Source organism: Perissodus microlepis, chromosome 1 (genome assembly GCF_051167445.1).
Source record: "Perissodus microlepis isolate ML-2025 ecotype Zambia chromosome 1, ASM5116744v1, whole genome shotgun sequence".
NCBI classification, from domain to species: Eukaryota; Metazoa; Chordata; class Actinopteri; order Cichliformes; family Cichlidae; genus Perissodus; species Perissodus microlepis.
Window position 1 is genome coordinate 35285224 of NC_140461.1, and position 24339 is coordinate 35309562.

General features: G+C 43.1%; 1 protein-coding gene across 1 annotated transcript in view; it reads left to right on the plus strand.

Moving 5' to 3' along the window:
- Positions 1-24339, plus strand: part of map1aa (microtubule-associated protein 1Aa) — a 58404-nt gene that overhangs the window by 21196 nt on the left and 12869 nt on the right. Inside the window, exon 3 of the mRNA XM_084915028.1 lies at positions 23702-23784. Within this exon, the coding sequence (XP_084771154.1) occupies positions 23702-23784 (83 nt within the window). The remainder of the gene's footprint in view (positions 1-23701; positions 23785-24339) is intronic.

A 24339-nucleotide genomic window follows, 5' to 3' on the forward strand; every position in this document is an offset into this window, starting at 1 on the left:
GCATACAGTTTTTATACCAGGCTCTAAACGTGGTTACTTGTGCTGTAACTCGGGGATTTGAACGTGGAAGTCTGTGGGGACTGGCTCGTTTTTCTGGATCAGTCTCAAGTGGCTGTTAGAGGATCTGCATGATATTCTCTGCTATTTAACTCACTGATTGTACAAACACATTGAAGTTATGAGAAATTGCAAACATCATTTGTGTCAACTAAACAAGTTTGTTGTATAGCTGAAAGCTACACTGCCCTGTTAAAACCCTGGCCTTTACTGCGCTCTGTGTCTTTGAAACGTCCTTGAGCTGCTTTTGTCCTGCAAACTGCAGGATGTCCACACGCACACTGAGCACAGCAGCTCGGGTCACTGGGGACCGAATGCCGCCGGATTCTTGTTTCATAATGTCCAAATCCAGCGGATCAGGTTTTATTCTTTGGGTTATTGGAGGTTTGCACAGACTCACCGTCCAACAAAGCATCCCTTCCCCAAGTAACCCCCACACTGCCCTGCACTGTGCTCTGTGAACTCCTGTAATGCCTTAGGGTGGGTGTGGCATGTGCGTGCTGAGATCAGCAGGATGGGACGGGGTGCGGTCACACTGGATGTCCAGCAGTGGGGATAGCACCACACTGATAAAGCTTTGGCTCAGACTGACTGAGACTCAGCTTCTTTTACAAACAGACAGTTGTCAGTGTCATACATTAAAACAGCAGAGGTGCAAGGGTGCTGCTACTTTGCCTTCACATTCAAAGATCGCAGGCAAAGGAATGGGCTAAAAATGAGAGCCCAGATTCCACACCCACATACTAAAGACCACAATGCATTGAAGCCAGGGGCATACTAAACTCCTCAGGCAGCAAATTGTAATTACCTACCGACATTTTAGCATCAGCACAAGAGCCTGGTGCTGATTAGTCAAATAGTTCATTACCTGCATATACAGGAAAAAGTTAATAAGATGCAAAACGTAGAGACGAACATCAGGGGTGATTTGCAGCAAGACTGAGAGGGAAGGATTGTAATAAGGGACTGAGACCAGCTATGATGATGTGCTGGAGGCACACAAAAAACAGATGAAGGACGGCAGTGCTGAAGACCAGGAATGAGGAATGATTACTTTTTGAGAGGGACGGGCCTCAGCTGAGGTCAGGGGAGAAAACCACGACTGACCAGGACTCAAAGGCATGGCTCACATTTGGCAAAAAACAAAATATTCTGTGACTAAAGCTGAACCTTTATTGGAGACACACGTGTAGACAGCAAAGACACTAAGACACGGAACATGGAGGGCAACTAAATACGTGACATCCTGCCCAGGGCTCGCAAAATCTCTAGCCGACGTCCCGGGGTTATTGTGTCTTCCAGTCGGGCTACCAAAATCTATCTCAGCCCTGCCTGTTGGGCTTTCATAGGAAGGGAAAATATATGTCAATGCTTTTGCTTTCTTTCACAAATTTAACTGGGAGTTTCCCAGACACACGCCTTTGTTGCTGGGACCAGTAATTTTAGGAAAGACCCCATAAGAACCCATGAGAAATGCAAGAAATGCATTATTGCGCAGTCTGCAGCATCTTTCCCAGAACAAACACCAATCACAAAAAACATACTAAAAATAACCCAAGCACAACAAGAAGTCCTGAAAAATCTGTTTAGAACAGCGTGCTATGTTGCAAAGAGTGAAGTACCACCGGCAAAATGTAGCAGTCTTTGCAAACATCACCTATCAGGGATTTCAAAGTTTTGCAAGCCCTGCTGCCACAAGTACGCACTCCTCACTGTGGGTAGATTGATGCTTTCTCCTGCTCAGTGATATGGTTGTTGGGTGTAACTGGGTACAAGAAGAAAGTTTTAGTTTTTTTACAGATTATAAAGGGGGGGGGGGGGGGGGGGGGAGTATAGCAGTGAGAATAGACATACTGTTTCTGGCAATCAAAAATAAAGCAGTGGTGTCAGTCGGTAACTGTGTACCTAACGTGGTGTACAGTAATCAGAGGAGCTATTTTTAACTGCTATTGCTGTTGAACACAGTTTCTATAAGTGAGAAGAGTCTTTGTTGGCAGTGTAAATGAATTTCTGCTAACGAGCTCTGTCTCTCGGTTACCTGAGGCAAGATGCATTTTCAGCGGAGGTGAAATGTGATGATGTCAAGAAGAGGCGGCGTGTAGGTATAAGATCAGGTTTAACAGGTACTGGCTTTTGTCTCTCCCAGGCTGGATACTGTAAACGCAAATGTGGTTTGAGAGCAGCTTTGACAGAGAGCTCAGGTTGGTGCCTGATGAGCGAGCGCATCCTTCTAACAAAGCATGACAAAACACACATTCAATCAGCATCATGTTGTTTGGGCTCATACTGCTCTGTTTCAAAGCTTTCAAAGGTCTTTTGTTTTAAGTTAATGATCAACATAATTAGCAAATTATGATTTTTGCAATCAAGGATAAGGCGGTGAGATAAATGAATTCAGCAGCAGCAACAGTGTTAAGAGAGCATTCCCATCCCAACACACCGACGACTGGTCACATAGCGTCGGTACGTGATGAGCTGCGATAAGAACGTGTTGGTATTAACGGTGTTAACAAAGCTATCATGTCCAAGATTTGAAAATCAATTCACTGACTTGGATTCAGAGCTCACAGCTGTTGCTAACCCCAGACTCTCACACTATGTCTGTTTTTAAATTGTTCTCCCAAGTCTTGGCAGTCAGGGAACAATTACAGTTACTGTATACTAACACGCATCAAAAAGGTATTCAGATTCTCCAGAATAAAAGGTTCACCTCTGACCTCTAAGGGTTAATGAAAGTTAGAGACCGTTAACATGAAGGTCCATCTTTTCTTGCTTAGATAAAGTGTTTGCTCCTTTCCTTCAACATGCTCTGTGACACCGTTTGGTTGGACATAACTGCCCTCAGGAATATTTCCACTTCCAAGTACTCGTTCACACATTTTCGTGTCTGTACAGCGGGTCGAGTAGACTCAGACTCACTTTTTACATCTGGATGTCCCTTTTTGATACTGTGCATTCTGCAAATTCATCATGGACCTTTGCACAGAGAGCAAACATCTGCCCAGCGTCAGGTGAGGAGACCTTCAGCACAGTTTCATGCTTGTGTGACTCACCAGAGTCTCGGGCCTGTAACTGTGCTTCCCCAAAAATAAATATCACTCTGAAGGGTTGCATTTTGACGCCCCAGAGGAGATCCATGGTGGAGGCACATGTGCAAGGGGACATTAGGGGACTTTGGCTAAGAAGTCTAAATGTAGCACGTTAGCAGGTTTAGGATTTTAGCCTTTTTCCAAAACTCATGAATCTCACCTAATGCTGTATTCTGATGCTTTACAAATACTCTTGAATGGATTCTATCACACATCTACAGTTATAACCACATTAATATCGATAGAGTCAAAATTAAAAAGTAGCTTTTAATATCAGAAGGACTGCTGCCGTGCCACAGGCTCAGCAACAACTGCGCTTTGATTATTTCCCCCAAGACTTGCCTGGAAACTGCATCAGTGTTAATACAACTGACAGGAGACGCAGCAGCTACAAATCAGCTACACTTCACACTTATGTCCCTCTGAGGAAATGAAGACTGGAGTGATTTCTTACATAACTCTTGGCCCCTAGTGCTTGGAGTCATGATTCGCTTAGAATTGAATTGTCTGTAGTTACAGCAGTGCACTCCTCTCTTAGTTTATGTGAGAGTACAGCATCTGTACAGTGTGATGGATGGTCACACAGTCACTCGTGATCCCCCGAAAGAAGAAATATCACTTATGTTTCGCTTAGTTGGAGCGAGACTGTAAAACGCAGTTTGAGAGAAACATGAAGGGCCTCAAACTCTGAAGTGATCATTCTCATTCAAGCCAAACTACCCCAGTGCCAGCTGGAGGTCACAGCTTAGCACAAACAGCAAAAATGTCACCAAATATAATTAATAGTAGATAATAAGCTGCATTAATACTTGACATATGTCTTCAGTTAGCAAAGTATGTGAAAAACAGCCCATCGAGCACTCGCAGAAACAATTGTGCTGTATAAATGAGCACCTTTGTTTCTAACTGAGAGTCGAGCGCTGGCTGATGGTCAAGCATCTCACAACTGTGGTTCCTGAAGCTTTTCACTGCTAGCTCGCTGTAGGCATCTCAGAACGTGGTCGCAGGTTGTTGAGCTTCAGTATTACATTCGGAGCAGCGGATACTTTTATTTTGTAGAACAGTCTTTACTCTGTTTGAACTTTTGTCCAGTAAATCAGAAACAACTGTCACTCCTCAAAATTTGTACATTGCTCTTATATTTGGCGCTTCCAAGTCCAATACTGGGTTTTAGTACTGTGTTACAGGTAAATGTAATGCTATTACAGTAATCCATTACATCCTCAGTAAAACAGTACTCTATGTTGGTCTGTTGCTTTCCTATATTACACAGTAATACTTGCAGACTCTGTGAGCTTTCCTGTGTAAATATTCTGAGATGACACAGTGCTTTCATCGGAAGCAGTTTGTATGAGATAATAATTGCAACATGATGAAACCAGTAACTGAACTCGTTATGTTATTATTTAGTTCTCACTACTCTGACCAGTCATAACAAGCGCACCTTATTGCTTTTGTTACAGAGGGACAGCATCATTTATCATGTTGCTACTGAAAATAATAAGCTTGTATGGTAGCCTATAAACATAAGCTGCTGACAGATGAAAACCTGCCAGATACTATAAGCAGCTTTTAATTGGTTTGTTTATAAGAGCTTCAGAGCAAAAATCAGAAAGCTCCACTTTAATGGAGAATTTAAAGTCTTACAGGAAGTCCAGCAGAACAAGGTTCTATGTGTCATCACGTCTGTGTGCTTTCTTTGCAACGGAAAAACTGAACTGCCACTGGCAATGTTATCCTGTTTTATTTTTAACCACCGTGGTTAGGGTGTAGGATCATGCTATGTGGAGGCACACAGAGTGACATATATGGGACGTGGTCTACTTTTACAAGTAAACACACAGCCAAGATCACTTAGGTGGCATTTTATGAAAGTGTGGCCCTCGGCTTGGAGATGATTTGGCAGTAAATGTGCCGCTGCCTGCATGGACGATAGCAGATGCAAAGCACTTCCTATCATGGAGACGGGAGCGTGTAGGCTGGTGCTGCTTTGGATGTATTCCTCAGTGCTGTGAGCACCCACTCACTATCGGACATCTCACTCAAATTTTCAAGTGTAGGGGGAAGCTTTACTTGTGCACTCTCTTGCAGAAACAACTTGCTACAAGATCGTGCAACATAGAGGTTGCACACTAATATAAAACGCTTCATAGTAGTTCTTAAATATGGATCGTTTTAGAAAGCAGGACGCTTCAAGATGTTCTGATGAATTATCAAAAAGAAAATTTCCCATGAAAAAGAAACAAGTTAAAAGAAAAAATCAACATAAATGCTGTTTTCTAGAAATACCCACAAAAACTTATTTGGAAAGGACATGAGAAAAAAATATCAAAGCCAAACCAAGCAAGTTGTTACCAAGCAGCAACCTTGGGGGGTAAAAAACACTCAATTACATTTATACAGCGCCAAATCACAGCAACAGTCGCCTCAAGGCACTTTATATTGTAAGGTAGACCCAACAATAATACATACAGAGAAAAACCCAACAATCATATGACCCCCTATGAGCAAGCACTTTGGCGACAGTCGGAAGGAAAAACTCCCTTTTAACAGGACTGACTGACAGGTGTCCTGAGTAGGAATGGGAATCAATAAGAATTTAGCTTTTCTGATTCCATTATCAATATCACTTTTCATTTCCATTCCATTTTGATTCTGTTATCAGTTCTCATTGGTTTTGCTTTGAAAGTCACTGCCATCTCTAAGCTGCATATCAAAGACATTACATTCATGCAAATTAATTGCATGGTGTGTGGCCAAATGTTTGTGCATGTTGGTGGTATTTCCAATCTTTCTTAAAATTAATGCATTACTTTACTTAATTACTCCCAGGAGAAAGTAATTCATTACACTACTCATTACATTACTTTCATGTTTCTTCATAAAATAACCTAAAATGCATTGTCGCATAATTACTGTTAACCAATATAAACACAAGCACAAAAGCCTATCCCAATGAGGAAACACATACAGTTGTTCTCTTAGTATTTAGTTATGAGCACAAAGCTAAGAACACAAAGGAACGATGAAAACCAGAACAAAGAGATGTTAAAAGAAATCACCATGGTGGCTTTACTTCAGAAACATGTAGACAGGTAGAAATGGAACCTGACTGCTCATTAGTTTGTTACCTGTTGAAGTTCAGGGTCTGGCTGCTGGGCTGGGGTCGACATTCACTCTGGGTTCTTGGCTAGCTTAGCGTTAGCATGCTATCTGTGAAGGTTCTTGCAGAGAGCCACTGTCGTGTTAGCAGCATAAGCATGCAAGAAGCAAAGCAACATACAGGAGGTGTATGCACAGAGGTCTGATTAGCAAGTGAGGTACAATTGGAAACAATTATAGTGAGCTGACAATCAGGAAAGGATGGAAAACCATCAGACAGGAAATATAAACACCAGACGCATGGCTAAATTTACCTTTAAGATAAAAAGACTAAAGAAAGAAGCTTGAGAAGAAGAGGAAACACTGAAACCTGTAACAGAACACAAGAACACAACAAGACTAAATATAAAATATGAAAAGGCCATCACAACACCATGGTGAGGTCCATTTGATATAGAGTATTAAATTATTCTATACAGCCAACATCCTGAAGCTATATTGTTCTTCTCCATCCCATTAGAGGCCACAGTGAACAGTCATCATGCAGTTGTTATTAGAAACAGCCAGAGCCAACGAGGCTGATAGACTGTCACATTTCTACTGCAGCAACTACTCTGCTTCAGTTAATCTTTCTTTATTAGTGCATGCTGCTCAGCCAGATCACAAGCATGAGCCACAGAGGCCCACACCACATTTGGGCTGCATTTGTTTCCATGATAACAGTGTGAGTGATGTGTGGCCACAGAAGTGGCCTTACAGGAGATTGTCCTCAGACACGTTATTAAGTACAAATAAGGTTGAGGAGTGTGAAGCGGTTAATAGGCTTCTCAGACATGCAGAACATTTATATTAGTGGGCTGGAGTGGAAGTGTTTCGTCACACACAGAGGCAGCAGGGAAGAATGATGGGTAATGGCTACAGGATGTTTATTTCACACACACATATATATAGAGAGGGAGAGAACAGGCACACAGGCTTAAACACAGATGACTGGTAGAGTCATATATCACAGATGGTTACTAGATTTTTAAAGGAATTTTTCGAGGCAGGTTACTGGTGTTGGTTGAGGATGGGGCTCTGAATGCTTTTGGACTAACCAAGATATCTGAAACTAGCATACAGTGGTGTTAAAAGGTGTTTGCCCCCTTCATGAGTTACTGGTTTTTTTGTAACTGTTTCAGATTATCAAAGAAATTGAAATATTAGAGTAAGATAACACATGTAAAGCCATATAATGACCCATCAAGGACTCATTTTAACCCTCGTCTCACATCTTCCCCGTGCTAACTTAGCCTGTGCTAAGGCTAACCAAAGATCTGTAGGTAGCCATGAGGTGATTATTGAAGGTCAGCAAGCTGGACTTTTGTCTCAGTTTTATCTTATGTCCAAAGCTATGCTGTAAATTTTTGTTTAATTTAAAAATACAGTAGAAACATTTTTAGACATCAACTAGCTAGCTAGCTTACTGCTAACTTCTAACTCCATTTGACATCATAAACCTTTTTCATAAACTCCCGGACATTTGACTTTATTGTAAAACCTGGATTATACCCTGTTGCAGACACAGACAATGACAGCTGGAGATCCGACAGCCGAATCATTCCTGATATACATCTTTGAGGCATCCGAGCAGATTCTAGCGGAGTCACGGACGTGGAAAGTATAAAACCCACTCGACACGTGGCAGAACAGCCACACTGATAATTCTTTGGAGCTAAAATCTAGAATGTTGTTTATTCTGATGGTATCTTGGTGCTTGTTTTCCTATTAGGAATGAGAACTCAGAATCAGATATGGCTAGTGATATCAAAATTAACAGAAGCATTAACATTATTTGCAGATAAGGAAAGGTTCAACTCAGAGCAGCCGGGGTGTGTTTTTCTGTTGAAAACACTTTTAAAATGTTGAGTCATTCAAATTAAAACATGGCCAAAGTTAAAAAATGAGGATTTTTGTGATGATTATAATGTGATAATAGTTAGATAAACAGAAGAGATAACGATAGCTGGGGTTAATGTTAGGCTCGACTGTACCATCAGTGGTCCTGATGTGTTTGCTGATGAACCCATTGTGACTGTTGTGACATATACAGAAACCTAAGTTTGAGCACAATTTCCCTTTGAGCTCCACATGAGGGAACCTGTGACCACGAGGAGCATTAGGAGGTGGTCAGAGGAGGCCTTAGCGGAACTACAGGGCTGTTTCGAGGTGACCGACTGGGAAACACTCTGTGAGCCTCACGCCGAGGACATCAATGGGCTTACTGAGTGTATCACAGATTACATAACTTTCTGCACCGACTCCATTGTTCCAGCTCAGGCTGTTCATTGTTACCCAAATAACAAGCAGTGGGTGACTAAGGACATCAAAGCCCTCCTCAACGACAAGAAGAGGGCTTTCAGAGGGGGCAATAAAGAAGAGGTGAGGAAGGTCCAGGTGTTACTAAAGGACAAGATCAGAGAGGCTAAGGACAATTACAGCAGGAAGCTGGAGTGGAAACTCCAGCAGAACAGCATGAGAGAGGTGTGGAGGGGCATGAAGACCATCACTGGATTCAGGCCAACCAACAGCAGGGGAGCTGAGGGAGGTGAGAACAGAGCTAACGAGTTGAATCTGTTTTTCAATAGATTCGACACCACGGTGTCTGCTCACACCCCCACAACCTCACCTGTGGTCAGCCTGGAATCCAGAGCCACACCACTGTGCCAGCCTCTCTCTTCACATGGCGCTGTTGCCTCCTGTGAGATTTCTGAAACCCCTCCCCCACCCATCAATTTTGGTCAAGACCAGGTTCAGATGCAAATGAGGAGACTCCACTCAGTCTGCTGGACCAGACGGAGTGAGTCCCCTCGTCCCCAAGGCCTGTGCCCCCCAGCTGTGTGGAGTCTTTCATAAACTGTTTATGCTGAGTCTGAGTCTGCAGAGGGTCCCAGTGATGTGGAAGACATCATGCCTCGCCCCTGTACCAAAGATGCCACGTTCCAGTGGCCCCCAGGATTACAGGCCCGTGGCACTGACCTCCCACATCATGAAGACCCTGGAAAGGCTCATCCTGGACCAGCTGCGACCCATTGTCAGACCACATCTGGATCCCCTTCAATTTGCCTATCAGCCTCGTCTCGGAACAGAGGACGCCATCATCTACCTGCTCAATCGTGTCTACACCCATCTGGACCAGCCGGCGAGCACTGTGAGGGTCATGTTTTTTGACTTTTCTAGTGCTTTCAATACCATCAGGCTGACCCTCCTGGGTGATAAGTTAACAGCGATGCAGGTGGATGCTTCTCTGGTGTCCTGGATTGTTGATTACCTGACAGGAAGACCACAATATGTACGTCTCCCACAGTGTGTGTCTGACAAGGTAATCAGCAACATAGGGGCACCACAGGCGACTGTCCTCTCCCCCTTCCTCTTCACCCTCTACACCATAGACTTCAGCCACTGCACAGAGACCTCCATCTTCAGAAGTTTTCTGATGACTCTGCGGTGGTTGGTTGCATCAGCAGGGATGATGAGACAGAGTACCGGGCTGTGGTCGACTCCTTTGTCACGTGGTGTGAGCAGAATCATCTGCAGCTCAACGTGGCAAAGACCAAGGAATTGATCATGGACTTCAGGAAGACCAGGAAACACTTGACCCCTGTTTCAATCCAGGGGGTCAGTGTTGACATTGTGGAGGACTATAAATACCTTGGAGTACACATTGACAATAAACTGGACCGGGCTACAAACACCACAGCACTTTACAGAAAGGGCCAGAGTCGTCTCTATTTTTTGAGGCGACTGAGGTCCTTCAACATCTGCCAGAAAATGCTGAGGATTTTCTGCGAGTCTGTAGTGGCCAGTGCGATCCTCTATGCTGTTGCATGCTGGGGGAGCAGGCTGAGGGTCGCAGATGCCAACAGACTCGATAAACTGATCCGTAAGGCCAGTAATGTTGTGGGGACGGAGCTGGACTCCCTCAAGGTGGTGTCGGAGAGGCGGATGTTGTCCAAGATAAAGACAATGTTGGATAACACCTCCCACCCACTCCATGACATGCTGGTCAGTCACAGGAGCTCGTTCAGTGAGAGACTGAGATTACCGAAAAGCACCACTGAACGACACAGGAAATCTTTCCTGCCTGTGGCTCCCTGTACAACGCATCCACTTAACACACTGTTTACTGCAACAGCTACACCCTTTTTGCACATGTTCTTCCTTTTTCAGCTATTTATTAATAAGTGACTTTATGTATATATATGCCTGTATATATTGTGCTATTCTTAGTTAGTGTATTGTCTGTCTTTGTTAATGTTTGTTTAGCACTGTAACGAAAGAGAATTTCTCCTAGGGATCAATAAAGTATTCTGATTCTGATGTTAGAAATGTGAAATAGAAAAACACATAAGAAGCAAAGTGGCACTGTTAGCTCACATCAGAAAGGTCATGGGTTTGAATCCGCCATCTGGCCGGGACGTATATGTTTGCTTGTTTTGTCCGGACACTCTGGTTTCCTCCACAGAACAAAGACATATACTCACCTCTATCCCAGCTGGGATCATTTCCAGCCCCCCCACAACCCTCAGTTAGATAATAGCACTTAATCCATTCAGATTTATTTAGCAACCTCCTTGAGGGCACCGACCCACCGCAGGATTCTGTGCAGGACCCAGGTCGAGAGCAGAGTATAAGATGAAGGTCGATATTGGCCTGTCCCACCTTTACCTTGATGCATTGCAGCCATTACACTGAAAGAAAAAAAGGAAATGCGTAACAAGTTTGCCTCGGCACAGTGTGGAGGTACACCAGGCTACAAATTCACTGCGAGGTTCCAACTGTTCCCCCAAATTTGGGATGAACAGGTGACAGACTTCTCAGCTGTGTAATTCAATCAGTTAGAGATGTTCAGCAGTCTCAGGAGCTTGGAAAGAAACGGATGACCTGGATGACTGAGAACATACACAGATGTTCAGCAGTGTTAATTAAATAAAAGACTGAAAAACAGTTTTTTGGACAGTTTCCTTCACAGCTGCATGCTGAATGTGAGCAAACAAAGCTCTAAGAGGCTCACAGTGATTCAACCAGGATTATTAAACTGTTCGAATGCCTGTGGTGAGTTCAATTAAAGACTTGAAATTCAGAAAGTGTTGCAGTTCAAATGTTTATAGATCTATTTTGGTAGATTTCATGTCAATAAAATACGTGCACAGTTGTGGATCTCTTGGAAATCAAAGAGCCTACATTCTCCCTTATTCATACTGAAAATGATATGAAACAAGAATAGAAATATGATCTTTGATTGTTCTTTCAGCACCAGTTGGTTCATTAAAATGCGATGCTCATGATGCCCCTGCTTTGGTGCTTTTACACTCTGCTTGCTTGATCAGCAGCTGAGCAAATGCAGATTGTTCACAGGTTTGACATTATGTGAAAAGCTGGAGCACATGTGTTTACTGAGCAGACATGACACTAGCTGTTAGTTTGCTCCTGACTACGACTTGAACGTGTCGATGGATTATCTCTGACCCTCCGTGCATCCTTATAACATTAAGGCATGTCATTTTCTCCTCGAGTGCTCCCCCCCCACCCCCCACCCTCACTAACCTTCCCTTTCCAGCAGGGAAAGGACCCATTAATAGCCAGTGTCAGCTCCTTCACGTTTTCAAGGTTGAGGAGCATCTTTTGTGCTAAATATAGATTCTCGTGGCCGAACCGCCTACATGGTTATTATACTGCTGATGCTCTGTCACTGGCTTTTACCTCCTATACTGTGTAATGCTGCTTGCATGCTAGCGTGCAATGCGAGCCTCCCCTCCCTCTCACAGAAATGCTGCAATGCGTCTCCCTCAGCCAAGACTGGGTCAGTGTAACTCAGCAGCAGGAGCCAGTGAAGCGTGCCCATAGCAACAGCAAGACTTGTGGCTGTGGATTTTTTTTTGGCAATATTGTTGTGATTGTACATGAGAAAGATGTAGGATTGAACCCCCATCCCTCTGTCATCAGGGCTTTAGTTAGTGGCAGTGAAGAAAAAACCCAGTGTGGAAAACAGAGGGCAGAGCTGAGGATGTTAAGGATTGTTGCTGCAAATGTTGAAAGCAGGGCATTATATTATCACCAGCACTTTGCTCCATTCTGACACATTTCACTCAGTTTTGTTGCAGTGTTTGATGCAGATGTAATGTAATAATAAGTGTTTCAGTTCGGTCGTCCCCCCAACTGGGGTCACCCCGACCATAGTTCAGGGGGCGACCGTGGTCCAGGGGGTTGGGAAGCTTATCTTGTAACCGGAAGGTTGCCGGTTCGATCGAGCTCTGTCTGTCCTGGTCGTTGTGTCCTTGGGCAAGACACTTCACCTACCGCCTACTGGTGTTGGCCAGAGGGGCCGATGGCGCGATATGGCAGCCTCGCCTCTGTCAGTCTGCCCCAGGGCAGCTGTGGCTACAACTGTAGCTGCCTCCACCAGTGTGTGAATGTGAGAGTGAATGAATAGTGGAATTGTAAAGCGCTTTGAGGGTCTTGAAAAGCGCTATATAAATGCAATCCATTATTATTATTTCATCTCTTCATCTTCAAACCTTTAGCCTGTTGATGGGACACAACAGATAAACAATGCCCACTGATATCACCGAATGCCATTTTATTTGCAGATATTAGTAAAGAAGGTTGATATTGACTCTATATTCATGCAGTGCTTTGATGTATGAGCCTGTATGTTCCCAACCAATTACATTTCCAGCAGTCTCAGCTGATATACATGTAGCTGTGTTAGAAAATGCTAACTTGCTAACACGATAGCATTTCCTAGCATGACAGCATGTTAGCATATCTGGGTTTTGGAACAAACTCTGAGAAAAGCCTTCTGCTACTCTCAGCTGTACTGTGATATCCTAGGACTAAGGAACCACGGAGACCATGTTTAGCTCACAGTTACTTCTTTATTAAGAGGGCCGGGGCATGCGCCCCACAGACTGAAAACTCTCCAACAACTGTTGCCCCCTGGTGGTCAAATCCCTGCCACAACATAACATGTACACTGACTTCATTTACAGAACTACAAACTGTTCTCTAACTTTAACTCTTTTTACTTGTTTTGTGTTTAACTATTCTTTTTGATACGTGTGTAAATGCTCTGATGTCGATAGTGAGATTTCAGAAGTAAAAATCCCACCCATATTCTCCACAGAGACTTTGATTATGAGCTACAGTATAATGATGTAACTGTCCAGCGTTTCTTTGGGCTATGACTTTCTACAGTCATGTCCTTGGTTTAACAAAAAAAAAAAATTTATTAGCAGTTTCATGGAAAAGAACTACAATACAATAACATTTTTAGGTTATCTAAGTGACTTATTACATTTAACCTGAGTAGTGAAAGTCCGCGGTGATCTGAAAATGATGTGCTGGGAGTTTGCTGTTCTCGGCAGCTCGAGTGACCCTCGAGCTCCCGGCTAGCTATCGAGCTGGTGGGTAACGGATGTTGGAGCACTTTTACAAATATGTGATATCTTGATAAACCAAACAGATATTTGAAGTTTACACAGCTACATTCTCGCCTGAAAAGTTTATTTTGTGACCCAGAAAGAGTAATAAGAGTAATATTAAAACTGAGTAGCGGCCGCCTTTGTTGGAAACTGGAAATCGGCTGGGCCGCGCTATGAATTCTTGGATATAAACAGCCTTCGTCATGTCGCTGTGACGCAATTGGTCTACAAATGCGGCCTCAGGAGGATGCAGCCCGTGAATTTGGACACCCCCTATAACTCGGCTCTTCTTTACACATCAAATCTGTTCATGGTGACGATTCACCTCATAGCTGGTTATCCTTGTTGGAGGATTGTCTGGAATGTCAGTGGAGAAAATGAATCTCTGATGTGACTTGTATAGTTTATGTAAAGCACTTTGAACCGCATTGTCATTGAAATGCTCTTAAATTCCTTGAAGATGGCGGCTTGAAGTAAAGTTGTACCAGAGAGTGCTAGCACGCCAGTTCGCTGATTTTACACTGATAACCCGCAATTAAAGCTACAACACAGATATTAACTATTTGTAAGTCTGGGATGTGCATCAGCAACTACCTTTTGAAACAGTCCGACAACATGCCGCAAAGGAAAGCTGTAGTGTCTGACACCGCGGAGGGCCCCAACCTACAGAGCGGAGAAGCTAATGAGGGGACTAGCATGGGAGCCGACGCGCAGTTGGATATTAGATCCGAACCAGCGGCCCGCGAGGTGATCCGGGAAGTAACTGTGAACCTCACTAAAGTTATTGAAGATAAACTTGGACGGTCTCTCTGCTTTTACAAGCACAAGGAAAGCAGCTGGAGGACCACGAGACACGGATAAAGGAAGCGGAGGCCCGGATCTCAGTTTTGGAGGATGCCACCAACCCGCCGCTTGATAAGCTCCAGTCACTGGAGAAACGGGTAAAGGAGCTAGCGGAGCACGCTGATGATTTGGAAAATAGAGGGAGGAGGAAAAATATTCGTATTATTGGTCTCCCGGAGGGCGCAGAAGGTAGCGACCCTATCAGTTTTTTTTTTGAGTGCTGGCTGCCTGAGCTTCTCAATATCAAAACAAAAGCAGGTTGAGTTAAAGTGGAAAGAGCGCACCGCACAGCAGCGCACCGCACAGCAGCGCAAGCCCCGTCCTCTGGACAGAGAGCATGTCCTGCACTGGTGAGACTGCACAACTATCAAGACAAACAGCGGATTATGAACGCAGCATGGGCGATGAGCAGGGACAACCAGCCCTTGAAGCACGGGAACGCCACAGTGATGATTTTCCAGGATTACTCAGCCGCGGTTGTACGTAAACGGAAACGTTTTGACAAGGTAAAGAAGCGCCTTAAGTCCATTGGAGCTATAGGCAGATTTACCCCGCTTTGCTGAAGGTGACCCACCGTGGATCCACTAAGATCTTCAGAGATGCGGCTGAGGTGGAAGGCTTCATCGAGTCGCTGGACTTAACCCCTGCGGCTGATGACGAGTTAGAGCTGGCCTCCATTCGTCGTCCCACTCGAGCGTGGATTTGTTTTATTACACACCCCAAGTAGCTGCCTATGGTTGACTGTTCCTATATATTTCTCAAAATTTTCTCTTCCTCTTTTTCGGACGTTGCATAGTTAACACAGAGTCCCACTATCACTACCTTTCGCTATGAGGGCAACTAGAATCATCGTGCTGAACATTTGCGGTACGTTATGAGCGTTGCTATAACTCCTGGGGTGTTTTTTTTTTCTCTTTTGGGCAGGGAAGTATCTTCTGCTGTTAGGAAACCTCTACACTCGAGCTCCTCCACTGTAGGAGGGGGACAGTGGGTTCTTCTTATTTTTGTTTTGTTTTGGTAATGTTGAGCATTGTTTGTTTAGCTTGTTTTTATTTGTTTACCTGTTTTGTTTTGTCCCGGCTCTGTTTTTATGTTTACTTGCATTACTCTCATTATTTAATTTTGGGAAGATGTTCAGAATACTCCAGACCCTATCTGAATAATAAAAGACTAGCATGTCAACAGTGAACCGGAATGTGAATGGTATTCATACGCCTGTTAAGCGAAGAAAGGTCTTGAATTATCTCAGGAGTGAGCAGGTCCGCATTGCTTTATTACAGGAGATGCATTTGAATCCTATGGAACATGCTAAACTAACACAGGGGGGATTTGGGCAGGTCTTTTTTTCATCCTTTACATCAAGGAGCAGGGGTACAGCTATATTAATAATAATAATAATAATGGATTGCATTTATATAGCGCTTTTCGGGGCCCTCAAAGCGCTTTACAATTCCACTATTCATTCACTCTCACATTCACACACTGGAGGAGGCAGCTACAGTTGTAGCCACAGCTGCCCTGGGGCAGACTGACAGAAGCTATATCGCACCATTGGGCCCTCTGGCCATCACCAGTAGGCGGTAGGTGAAGTGTCTTGCCCAAGGACACAACGACCGAGACTGTCCAAGCCGGGGCTCGAACCGGCAACCTTGCGATTCCAAGACGAACTGCCAACTCTTTGAGCCACGATCGCCCGTATTAATTAGGAAAAATCTACCATTTACACCTCTTGATTGTATAAGGGCAGGGGTCGGCAACCCTGGGTTAACTAATGGCATGACCATAGCTGGACTGGCCATCGGGCATACCGGACATTTGCCCAGTGGGCCGATGGTGATTTTTCGTTTTTATGGGCTGATGGGTTTTTTTTGTTTTTTGTTTTTGTAACGGTATAAACAATGAAAGGTGGTGGATTGGCCAGATGCTGGCCGATGTGTAAAAATAACTCAGTTGTTTGGTGGTGGATGTGGCGGAGCTTCCACAGAGGCCAGCAGGTGGATGAGGGAGAGGGGAGGCAGGGGGAGGAGAGACCCGAGGCGGCCGCCGGTCCGAGTGTCAGGTGAACTGAACTTCAGGTAAGAAGTTATGACCTGCAGTCTCTCTGGGTCAGATATAAACCAAGTTTAGGTGGAGTTTATTTTCGTTGTGCTGACTTTTTACAGTCAGTTACAATAACTCGTACTGCGTGCTAGCTAACATGACGGAGTTTCTGTACAGCTGGGCGGGTGCTATGATGTTATTGATAGTGAACTTTATTTAATTCATAAGGTTAGTTAGTAGAGTTGCCAACCGTCCCGTAAAAAAACGGAATTGTCTCGTATTCAGAGAAAATATTACGCGCTTCGTGTTGAGGTGAAAAGGAACAGTTTATCCCGGACTTCAGCTAGAATGGAAAAAGACACAAAGCTGGAGTTATTCTGTCGTTACGCTGTCAGCTGCCTCTTCTTCTCTCATTCTCTCCCCTCCCTCTCCTGTTGCTACTTCAATCATGAAAGTGATCAGTAATCAGCTGATCGGCTTTTCTCTCTTGTTTGTTTATCGCCCACTTTGCGCCAGAAAGAGGAAACCAGCGGATGTCGCGCTAAACAACAGCAGCACGTTTAAGCTTGATCAGCTGTTGTTAGAATTTATTTAATATTAATTTCTAGTATCAGCTGATGTTTGCTGGAGCCACAGCTGTAAAAGCTGCTGGTCATGATATCGGTTTGGTTATGTGGTGAGAGGGAAACATGAAGATGAAACCAGGAGATGTCCTTACTGAATCATCAGAGCTGAACAGGTGATGGAGAAACAGGTTTACCTTTTAGGTGACATGAATGAGTTGAAGGGAAGTTATGAACTGTTTCTGAGAGACAAATAACACCAGGATCCTTTTCTAAGTAGCTGACAGCTGGTAACTGTGCAGGGGCGGGTCTAGCAAAGTTTTGCCAGGGGGGCCAGGTAGGGCATTAACAGGGGCACAAAGATATACTTTCTCATTCTCATTTAAAATCTCTAGCTTTTAATAAATAATTATCTTAATCTTAAAAGCAAAGTTTTTATCTGATATAACATGTATAGAAATCATACATATACCAGAAGACAGTGTACATCACTGTCACAACAGCGTTTGTTTTCATTCAAAGGCTTTATGGCATTAATACCTGGTGGGCCGATTTTTTGTCCCAGTCCAGCCCTGGGCACGACATGCAGTGAGTTAATCTGAGAAGGTGCATTAAAAAATAAATGGCTGGGCCAGCGTTGCACATCGCAAATTAGCTCGCATAGACACATTAGTTGTGCCTCTTCTTAATGACAGTATCTTAGCTAACAACCCCAACTACCAGATTCAACTTGTAATTGGCTAAAACTAACTTAGCCTACCGGTGAGAGGGACGTTGCTTGCTGGCAGTTTTTTCAAGCGATGTTGAAATTTCCACATTCCAACACTTCAAATGCTTCAGGAGCTGTCCGCTCAGCGCAGCATCAGCACCGCGGAAATACACGGATACATCTGTAGACTCGAGACAGAATTCACAATGTGTTTTCGGGACTTTCAGGTGTATGGACCAATGTTTTCTTTTCTGATCGAACCAGAAAGCTTTAATGAGCAGCTGGATTTGTCTCGCATTAACTGGCTGAGTTAATGCCAGTTAATGCAACATCGAAATGCAGCTGATTGAACTGAAAAGCTCGACTCTGTGGGGGTCAAAGTTTGCAGAACTACGAACGCAGCTGGAATCCACAGCTGTGCGTGTTCATGGAGCTGCATGTTCACCTGCTGGACATCACTACCTGACAAGTTTAACTGTCTTCAGAACATTGCAGAGGCCTTATTGACAGTTTTTGGCTCTACATATCTGTGTGAGCAGATTTTCTCTCACATGAGTCCTCAGGTAGCCGTCTGAATGCTGGACACTCGGAGACCTGTGTCTCTGAGTGGGAGACCAGAGATCACATTAACATGTGTATCTCTGTATTAACAAACATGCCATATTGGCTCAGTTTATTTTTCTTATCATTGTTTTGAGGAGACCACAGATAGCATTTGTCTTTTTATTTTTTTGTTTCAAAATAGCTGATAACTATTCGCTGTTATTAAATGTATTGCTAATGCAGTCATATGGCACATTGACTTCTCAGGAAATTTTAGATGGCACTCATCGTCAGAAAAGTTGCCGACCCCTGGTATAAGGGATACCGATAGTGAAATGTGTTTTATATGGAGAAGAAATTGCCATTATGAATATTTACTGTCCCCCTGGTCACCCAGGAGACTTTTTAATTACAGCCTTCACAAAATTTGTGTACTTAAATGTTAGAAACTCATTCATTGGAGGGGACTTTAACTGTCATTTAAACCCAATTTTGGATAAATCTCCTCAGGGTAAACTGTCTCTCTCACCTCAAGCCAAGACCCTCGTTACCTTATGTAGGGAACTGGATTATGTTGACGTGTGGAGAGCACAGCATTCAGCAAATAAGGAATTTACCCTTTTCTCTAAAGTACATACTTGTTATACAAGAATTGACTACTTCTTCATCCCAAACCTTATTTTACCATCAGTTACATCTAGCTCGATTGGTAACATAGTCATAGACCATGCGGCAGTTTTCATTCATTGCAACGTCAGGAATCCAGCCCCCCGGGATAGACATTGGCACTTTGACCCTTCTATCCTGTACGATCTTGGATTCACAGGTTACCTCACAGAGGAACTTGGACAATTCTTGTTAATTGATACACCCTCCATGGGTAACCCGTCGTTACTCTGGGAGACACTAAAGGCCTACTCAAGAGTAGGGCTGGGTATCGTCACTGATTTCTAGAATCGATTCTTTCCGATTCACAAGGTCCCGAATCGATTCGATCCACAATTTGATTCAATTCGATTCGATTTGAATCTGGGAAATTTGGACAGTCAGAAATATTATAATTCAGATCAGTACATTTACATTTTTTTGTATCTATAAAAAGGAAGCTGACACACACAAGACTTTATCAAAGGTGTGAGCATCACAGCAGATGCCTTTGTGTCAAAGTAGCTGAAGATAAAACACAGAAAAACATGAAGGTGGTTTTCCTGGCCTGGATTTTATAAAAATATTCTGCAGTACATCAAAAATGAAAGAAAACCATTAATCAACATATGAACGTTACCTCTGACATTACCGCGGTTTTATTAGAGACACGGCTAAGCGTTTTGCATTTTGCATAATTTTAAAAAGTTTACATTTGTTTAGTATTGAACGGCAGAAATGAGGTTTTCTTTTCGGAAGTATGTAAAACGAAAAAAAAAAAACAGCGGCCGACAGCCTGTAAACAACGGTAGACTTGTGCGTAACAAGCAAGCGAATAATGCAGAAAACAGACAGACAGAGAGAGACAGAGAGAGAGAGCTGTGCACGAAGTGTGATTTTATCGTGGTGGAAGCAAAACAGCAAAAGTCAGAGGGAATTCATGACGATGTTTATGTGAAGCGTAGTTTGCTGCTTTGTTTGCTGCTGGTTCAGTCAATGTTATTTGGAGAGAGATAAAACTAACAGCTTTATGATCAGCGCAAAAAGGGCGTAAACACAAAGCGTGGACCCGCCGACAGATCAGAATCAGCGAGCTGTCGGCTTTCAGCCCCGACCGTCAGCTGAGAAAGGCGACATCTCACTGATTCTGATCCGCAGTCCGCGCTGTGTGTTTACGTCTTTGTGCAGAATCCGTGTACCTGCTCTCATTTACTGTCTTAGCTGTTTGGTGGTTGTTGAAATTTTGTGATCTTTCACCAGAGATTCTGGCATTTCGGGCAAAATAAATTTATATTAAAAAAATCGATTCAGGATTTTAATGAATCGATTTCACGTTATCCAAGCCAGAATCGATTTTAATCGATAAATCGATTATAAAAACCCACCCCTACTCAAGAGGTCTCATTATTTCATATACTAAAGGTAAAAAGCATAGACAAGCAGAGCAGAGGAAGGTGGAAGGTTGGAATCCAAGCTAAAACACACAGAAGGAGATTATCTTAAAAAAAACTTCTAAGGGTAAACTCCAAGAAATGTATGCTCTACGTTCGGCATTAGACTGTCTACTGACAAAAGATGTAGAGACTAAAATTAGATTTGCTAGGCAAAGGCTATATGAGCATGGTCACAAACCTGGGAAATACTTAGCATACCTGACTAAGAAGAAATCAGACTCTCAGAACATCACTTTAATCAAAGATGTAAATGGAAAACAGTTTTTTGACAACGCCAGTATTAATGATATATTTAGAAATTTCTATGAAGACCTTTATAAATCGCAAATTCAGACAAATAGAGCAGACCTATTGGATGTATTTTTCACCCCTCTTAACCTTCCCAAGTTGTCTGAAGACCAGAACCTCAAACTGGACTCTCCCATATCAAAACAGGAGGTATTAGATGCCATTAAAGAGCTGACGATTGGCAAAGTAGCGGGACCAGACGGACTATGTGCCGAGTTTTATAAAGAATTCCGAGGAAATTTTAGCTGGCCCACTGTTGAACATGTACAATGACTCCTTTAAAAAGAGTCTCTTGCCCAATTCTCTAAGGGAAGCCAATATATCCCTTATACTTAAAAAGGGTAAGCTACCTGAACACTGTGCCTCCTACAGGCCAATCTCTTTGTTGAATGTGGATCTGAAAATCCTCTCCAAGATATTAGCAAAACGTCTGGAACTTTTACTCCCCCTGCTTATTAACGAGGACCAAACGGGTTTCATTAAAGGGCGCAACTCATATAATAACATGCGTAGGTTGTTGAATATGATCCAGTTCTTCCAACAAAAATCTCTGCCTGGTGTGGTGATTTCCCTTGATGCCGAGAAAGCATTTGACCGTGTCGAATGGTCTTACCTGACTTTTTACACTACACCAATTCGGTTTCAGTGGAAACTTTATAAAACTGGATTAAGTTACTTTATAACAATTCCTGCTCTGCAGTTCTCGCAAACGGGTTTCCCCGCTCCCCTTTGCTCTTTGCCTTAGAGCCACTGGCAGAGGCAGTACGAGCTCAGGCAGACATACATGGTCTATCCATAGGACAAAGACAGCACAAGATACGCTGATGATGTACTTGTTGTGTTGACTCGGCTGGAAACATCAATCCCCTCTCTGGTTGAAACTATTAATAAGTTTAGTGAAATCTCAGGCTATAAAATTAATTATAAAATTAATATAAAACAATAAAATTAAGCAATGCCATTGGGCAGTCTGAAACAAAAACCGGGCCCCTTCTTCATTTCCCTTCACTTGGTCCCCACAGGACTTTACGTATCTGGGAATTAGGGTCACGCCCGCCTTCGACCAGACGTATAAAAGTAACTTTATCCCCCTATTTGACCTGCTCAAATAGGGGGGTAAAGTCCTGGCTCGGTCGTATCGCTCTTCTGAAAATGAACATTATACCCAGGCTACTTTACCCAATACAAATGGTGCCGACCCTCTTCCCACACAAAACTATCCAAACTCTAAATGGCTGGTTTAGCTCCTTTGTTTGGGCAGGGAGGAAACCTCGTCTTAAAATATCCACGTTGTCTTCCATCCTCAAAGGGGGGCCTTGATTTCCCAGATATAAGGAAGTATCAGCTGAGCACCCATATGCGTATAGCTGCCGATTGGGTACAACAGCCTTCTCCTGTCTGGTTGGATATTGAGAGCTCTATGTCCAGCTTCCCTTTGAAAAATTTGCTTTTTGTGGGAAAACTCAAGACCTTAAGGATGTTCTGTAGCAACCTACTTACATTATCTATTGTTAGAGCTTGGCGAATGGTTCAAAAACTAGAAGGAAGGTCTCACCTAACATCTCTTTTCACTCCCTTATCCGATTATCCTCTCTTTTTGCCTGGAACCACCGACCCCGGCTTTCGGAACTGGGCTGCGAATGGTATTTCTACCTTTTCTGACTGAATGGACAGGTCTAACTTTATGTCCTTTGACCAGCTAATCGATAAATACAACATTCATAGGACTTCTTTAGATATTTACAAGTGAGGGACCACATCCAAAGGGCTACAACAATACTTACTAATCAAACCGTCTCTAACTGTGAAAAGCAGATATTTCAGCCAAATCTTAGACCTTCTATAAAAATTTGTTATGGCCTGTTAACAGAATTTGGGGTCATGGACACAACTTATTTGGGAAAAGGAATTACATATAGAGATTAGTGACGAGGTATGGGACGAAGTCTGGGAGAATGCTAAATCTCTGAGCGTCTGTAATAAAGTAAAGGCAATCCAAATTAAAATTTTACACAGCGCTCGCATATCACCTTCGCAACGCCATAAATACAATTCAGACCTTTCTCCGCTGTGCCCTAAATGTAAAATAGAGGTGGGCAACCTCATGCACTGTCTATGGTCCTGCCGGAAAATACAACAATTTTGGTTTGTCATAAAGTGTGAACTGGATAAGATCTTCACCACTGACACTGAATGCAACCCATTGTGTGTACTACTTGGAGTGGCAAACGACAAAATCAGGGGAAAGTTTGGAAAGCAGCTCTACGCACTGTTAACATTCTGTGCAAGGAAATGTGTCCTTTTGAACTGGATCACGGACACGGCCCCATCTAAGACTCAGTGGCACCGGACGGTACTGGAATATATATCACTAGATTTCTTAATATGCAAGTTACATAGTAGGGACAAAAAGTTTCATAAAATATGGGACCCATTTATGGCATATGCCAGTTTGGATATTTCTGCTATTTTCTCACAGGCCCTGGTATAATGCAAGCATGTCACTGCTATTTTACATATGTGTATTGTTAATTGTATCTCATAATCAAAGTGTCTGGATTTTCCATTTATTTATTTGTATTCTTGAGCCGGGTTGTTTGTTTTATTTTGTTTTGTCCTGTTATGTTGGTTTTGTTTTGTTTAATGATGGTGTCAGTATAAAGTTTAAAACTCAATAAATACATGGAAATGCTCTTAAATATTAACTTGCATTGCCATGCTTATCATTCAGAGTTACGGATGCTCTACAGTCCTAATATTTACTTGACAGAGGTACATGTGAGACTCTGCACTTGTATTGTACCAGAATTCTAATCTGTTTGGCTTTAATCAGCTGATGGTTTGCTTCTTGTTCCCGCCTGGTCATCAGAAGACCTTTTAAGTTTTTATGTATCTGTTCCTGCAGGCCAGCGAATTCTCCAGTATCAGAGTGATGTCCTCCAGACAGTTGTGTTGGTGAACCCATCAGAGGAAACTGCTGTTTCAGAGGTGAGTCACATTCAGAGAGCATACAGGAAACGAGTGCGTGGCGATGATCAAAGTGTTTGGTTCCTATTTGGAAAAGTTTTTTCATTTAAGTCACACTGAGGAGTTCTGGGCCAAAGTGTTCAATGTGATCTGAATTCAGTTTGTCTTATGAAGACCGTAGCAATACCTGCTGTTCACCAGGGACCCTTTCTCCTTTTAATCATTTTCCTTAGGCCTCCGGAATCTCAGCTTCTCAGCTACTTATGACTAAATCGAGACTTTAAATGTGCCTAAAATGGGTCCTGTTTGTTGCAGAAATAGAAAATACTTTTTCAAACATTCTATTTTGGGTATTAAGTGACAGGCGCTCATTTTTAAACTGCTACATTTAGATTTGTAAAAAGGAGCAGGAGTTTTTGCAGCTTGACTGACCTTTTTTTCTTAAACTCATTTTGTTAGAGCAGCTATTTTGATTGGACATATTTAACGTTCCATTCATCACACAGAGGACAAACTGCAGCTATTTTACTCATTTCCAGCTCCATGTAGGCTACTCTGTTCTACATTTAAGCAGCT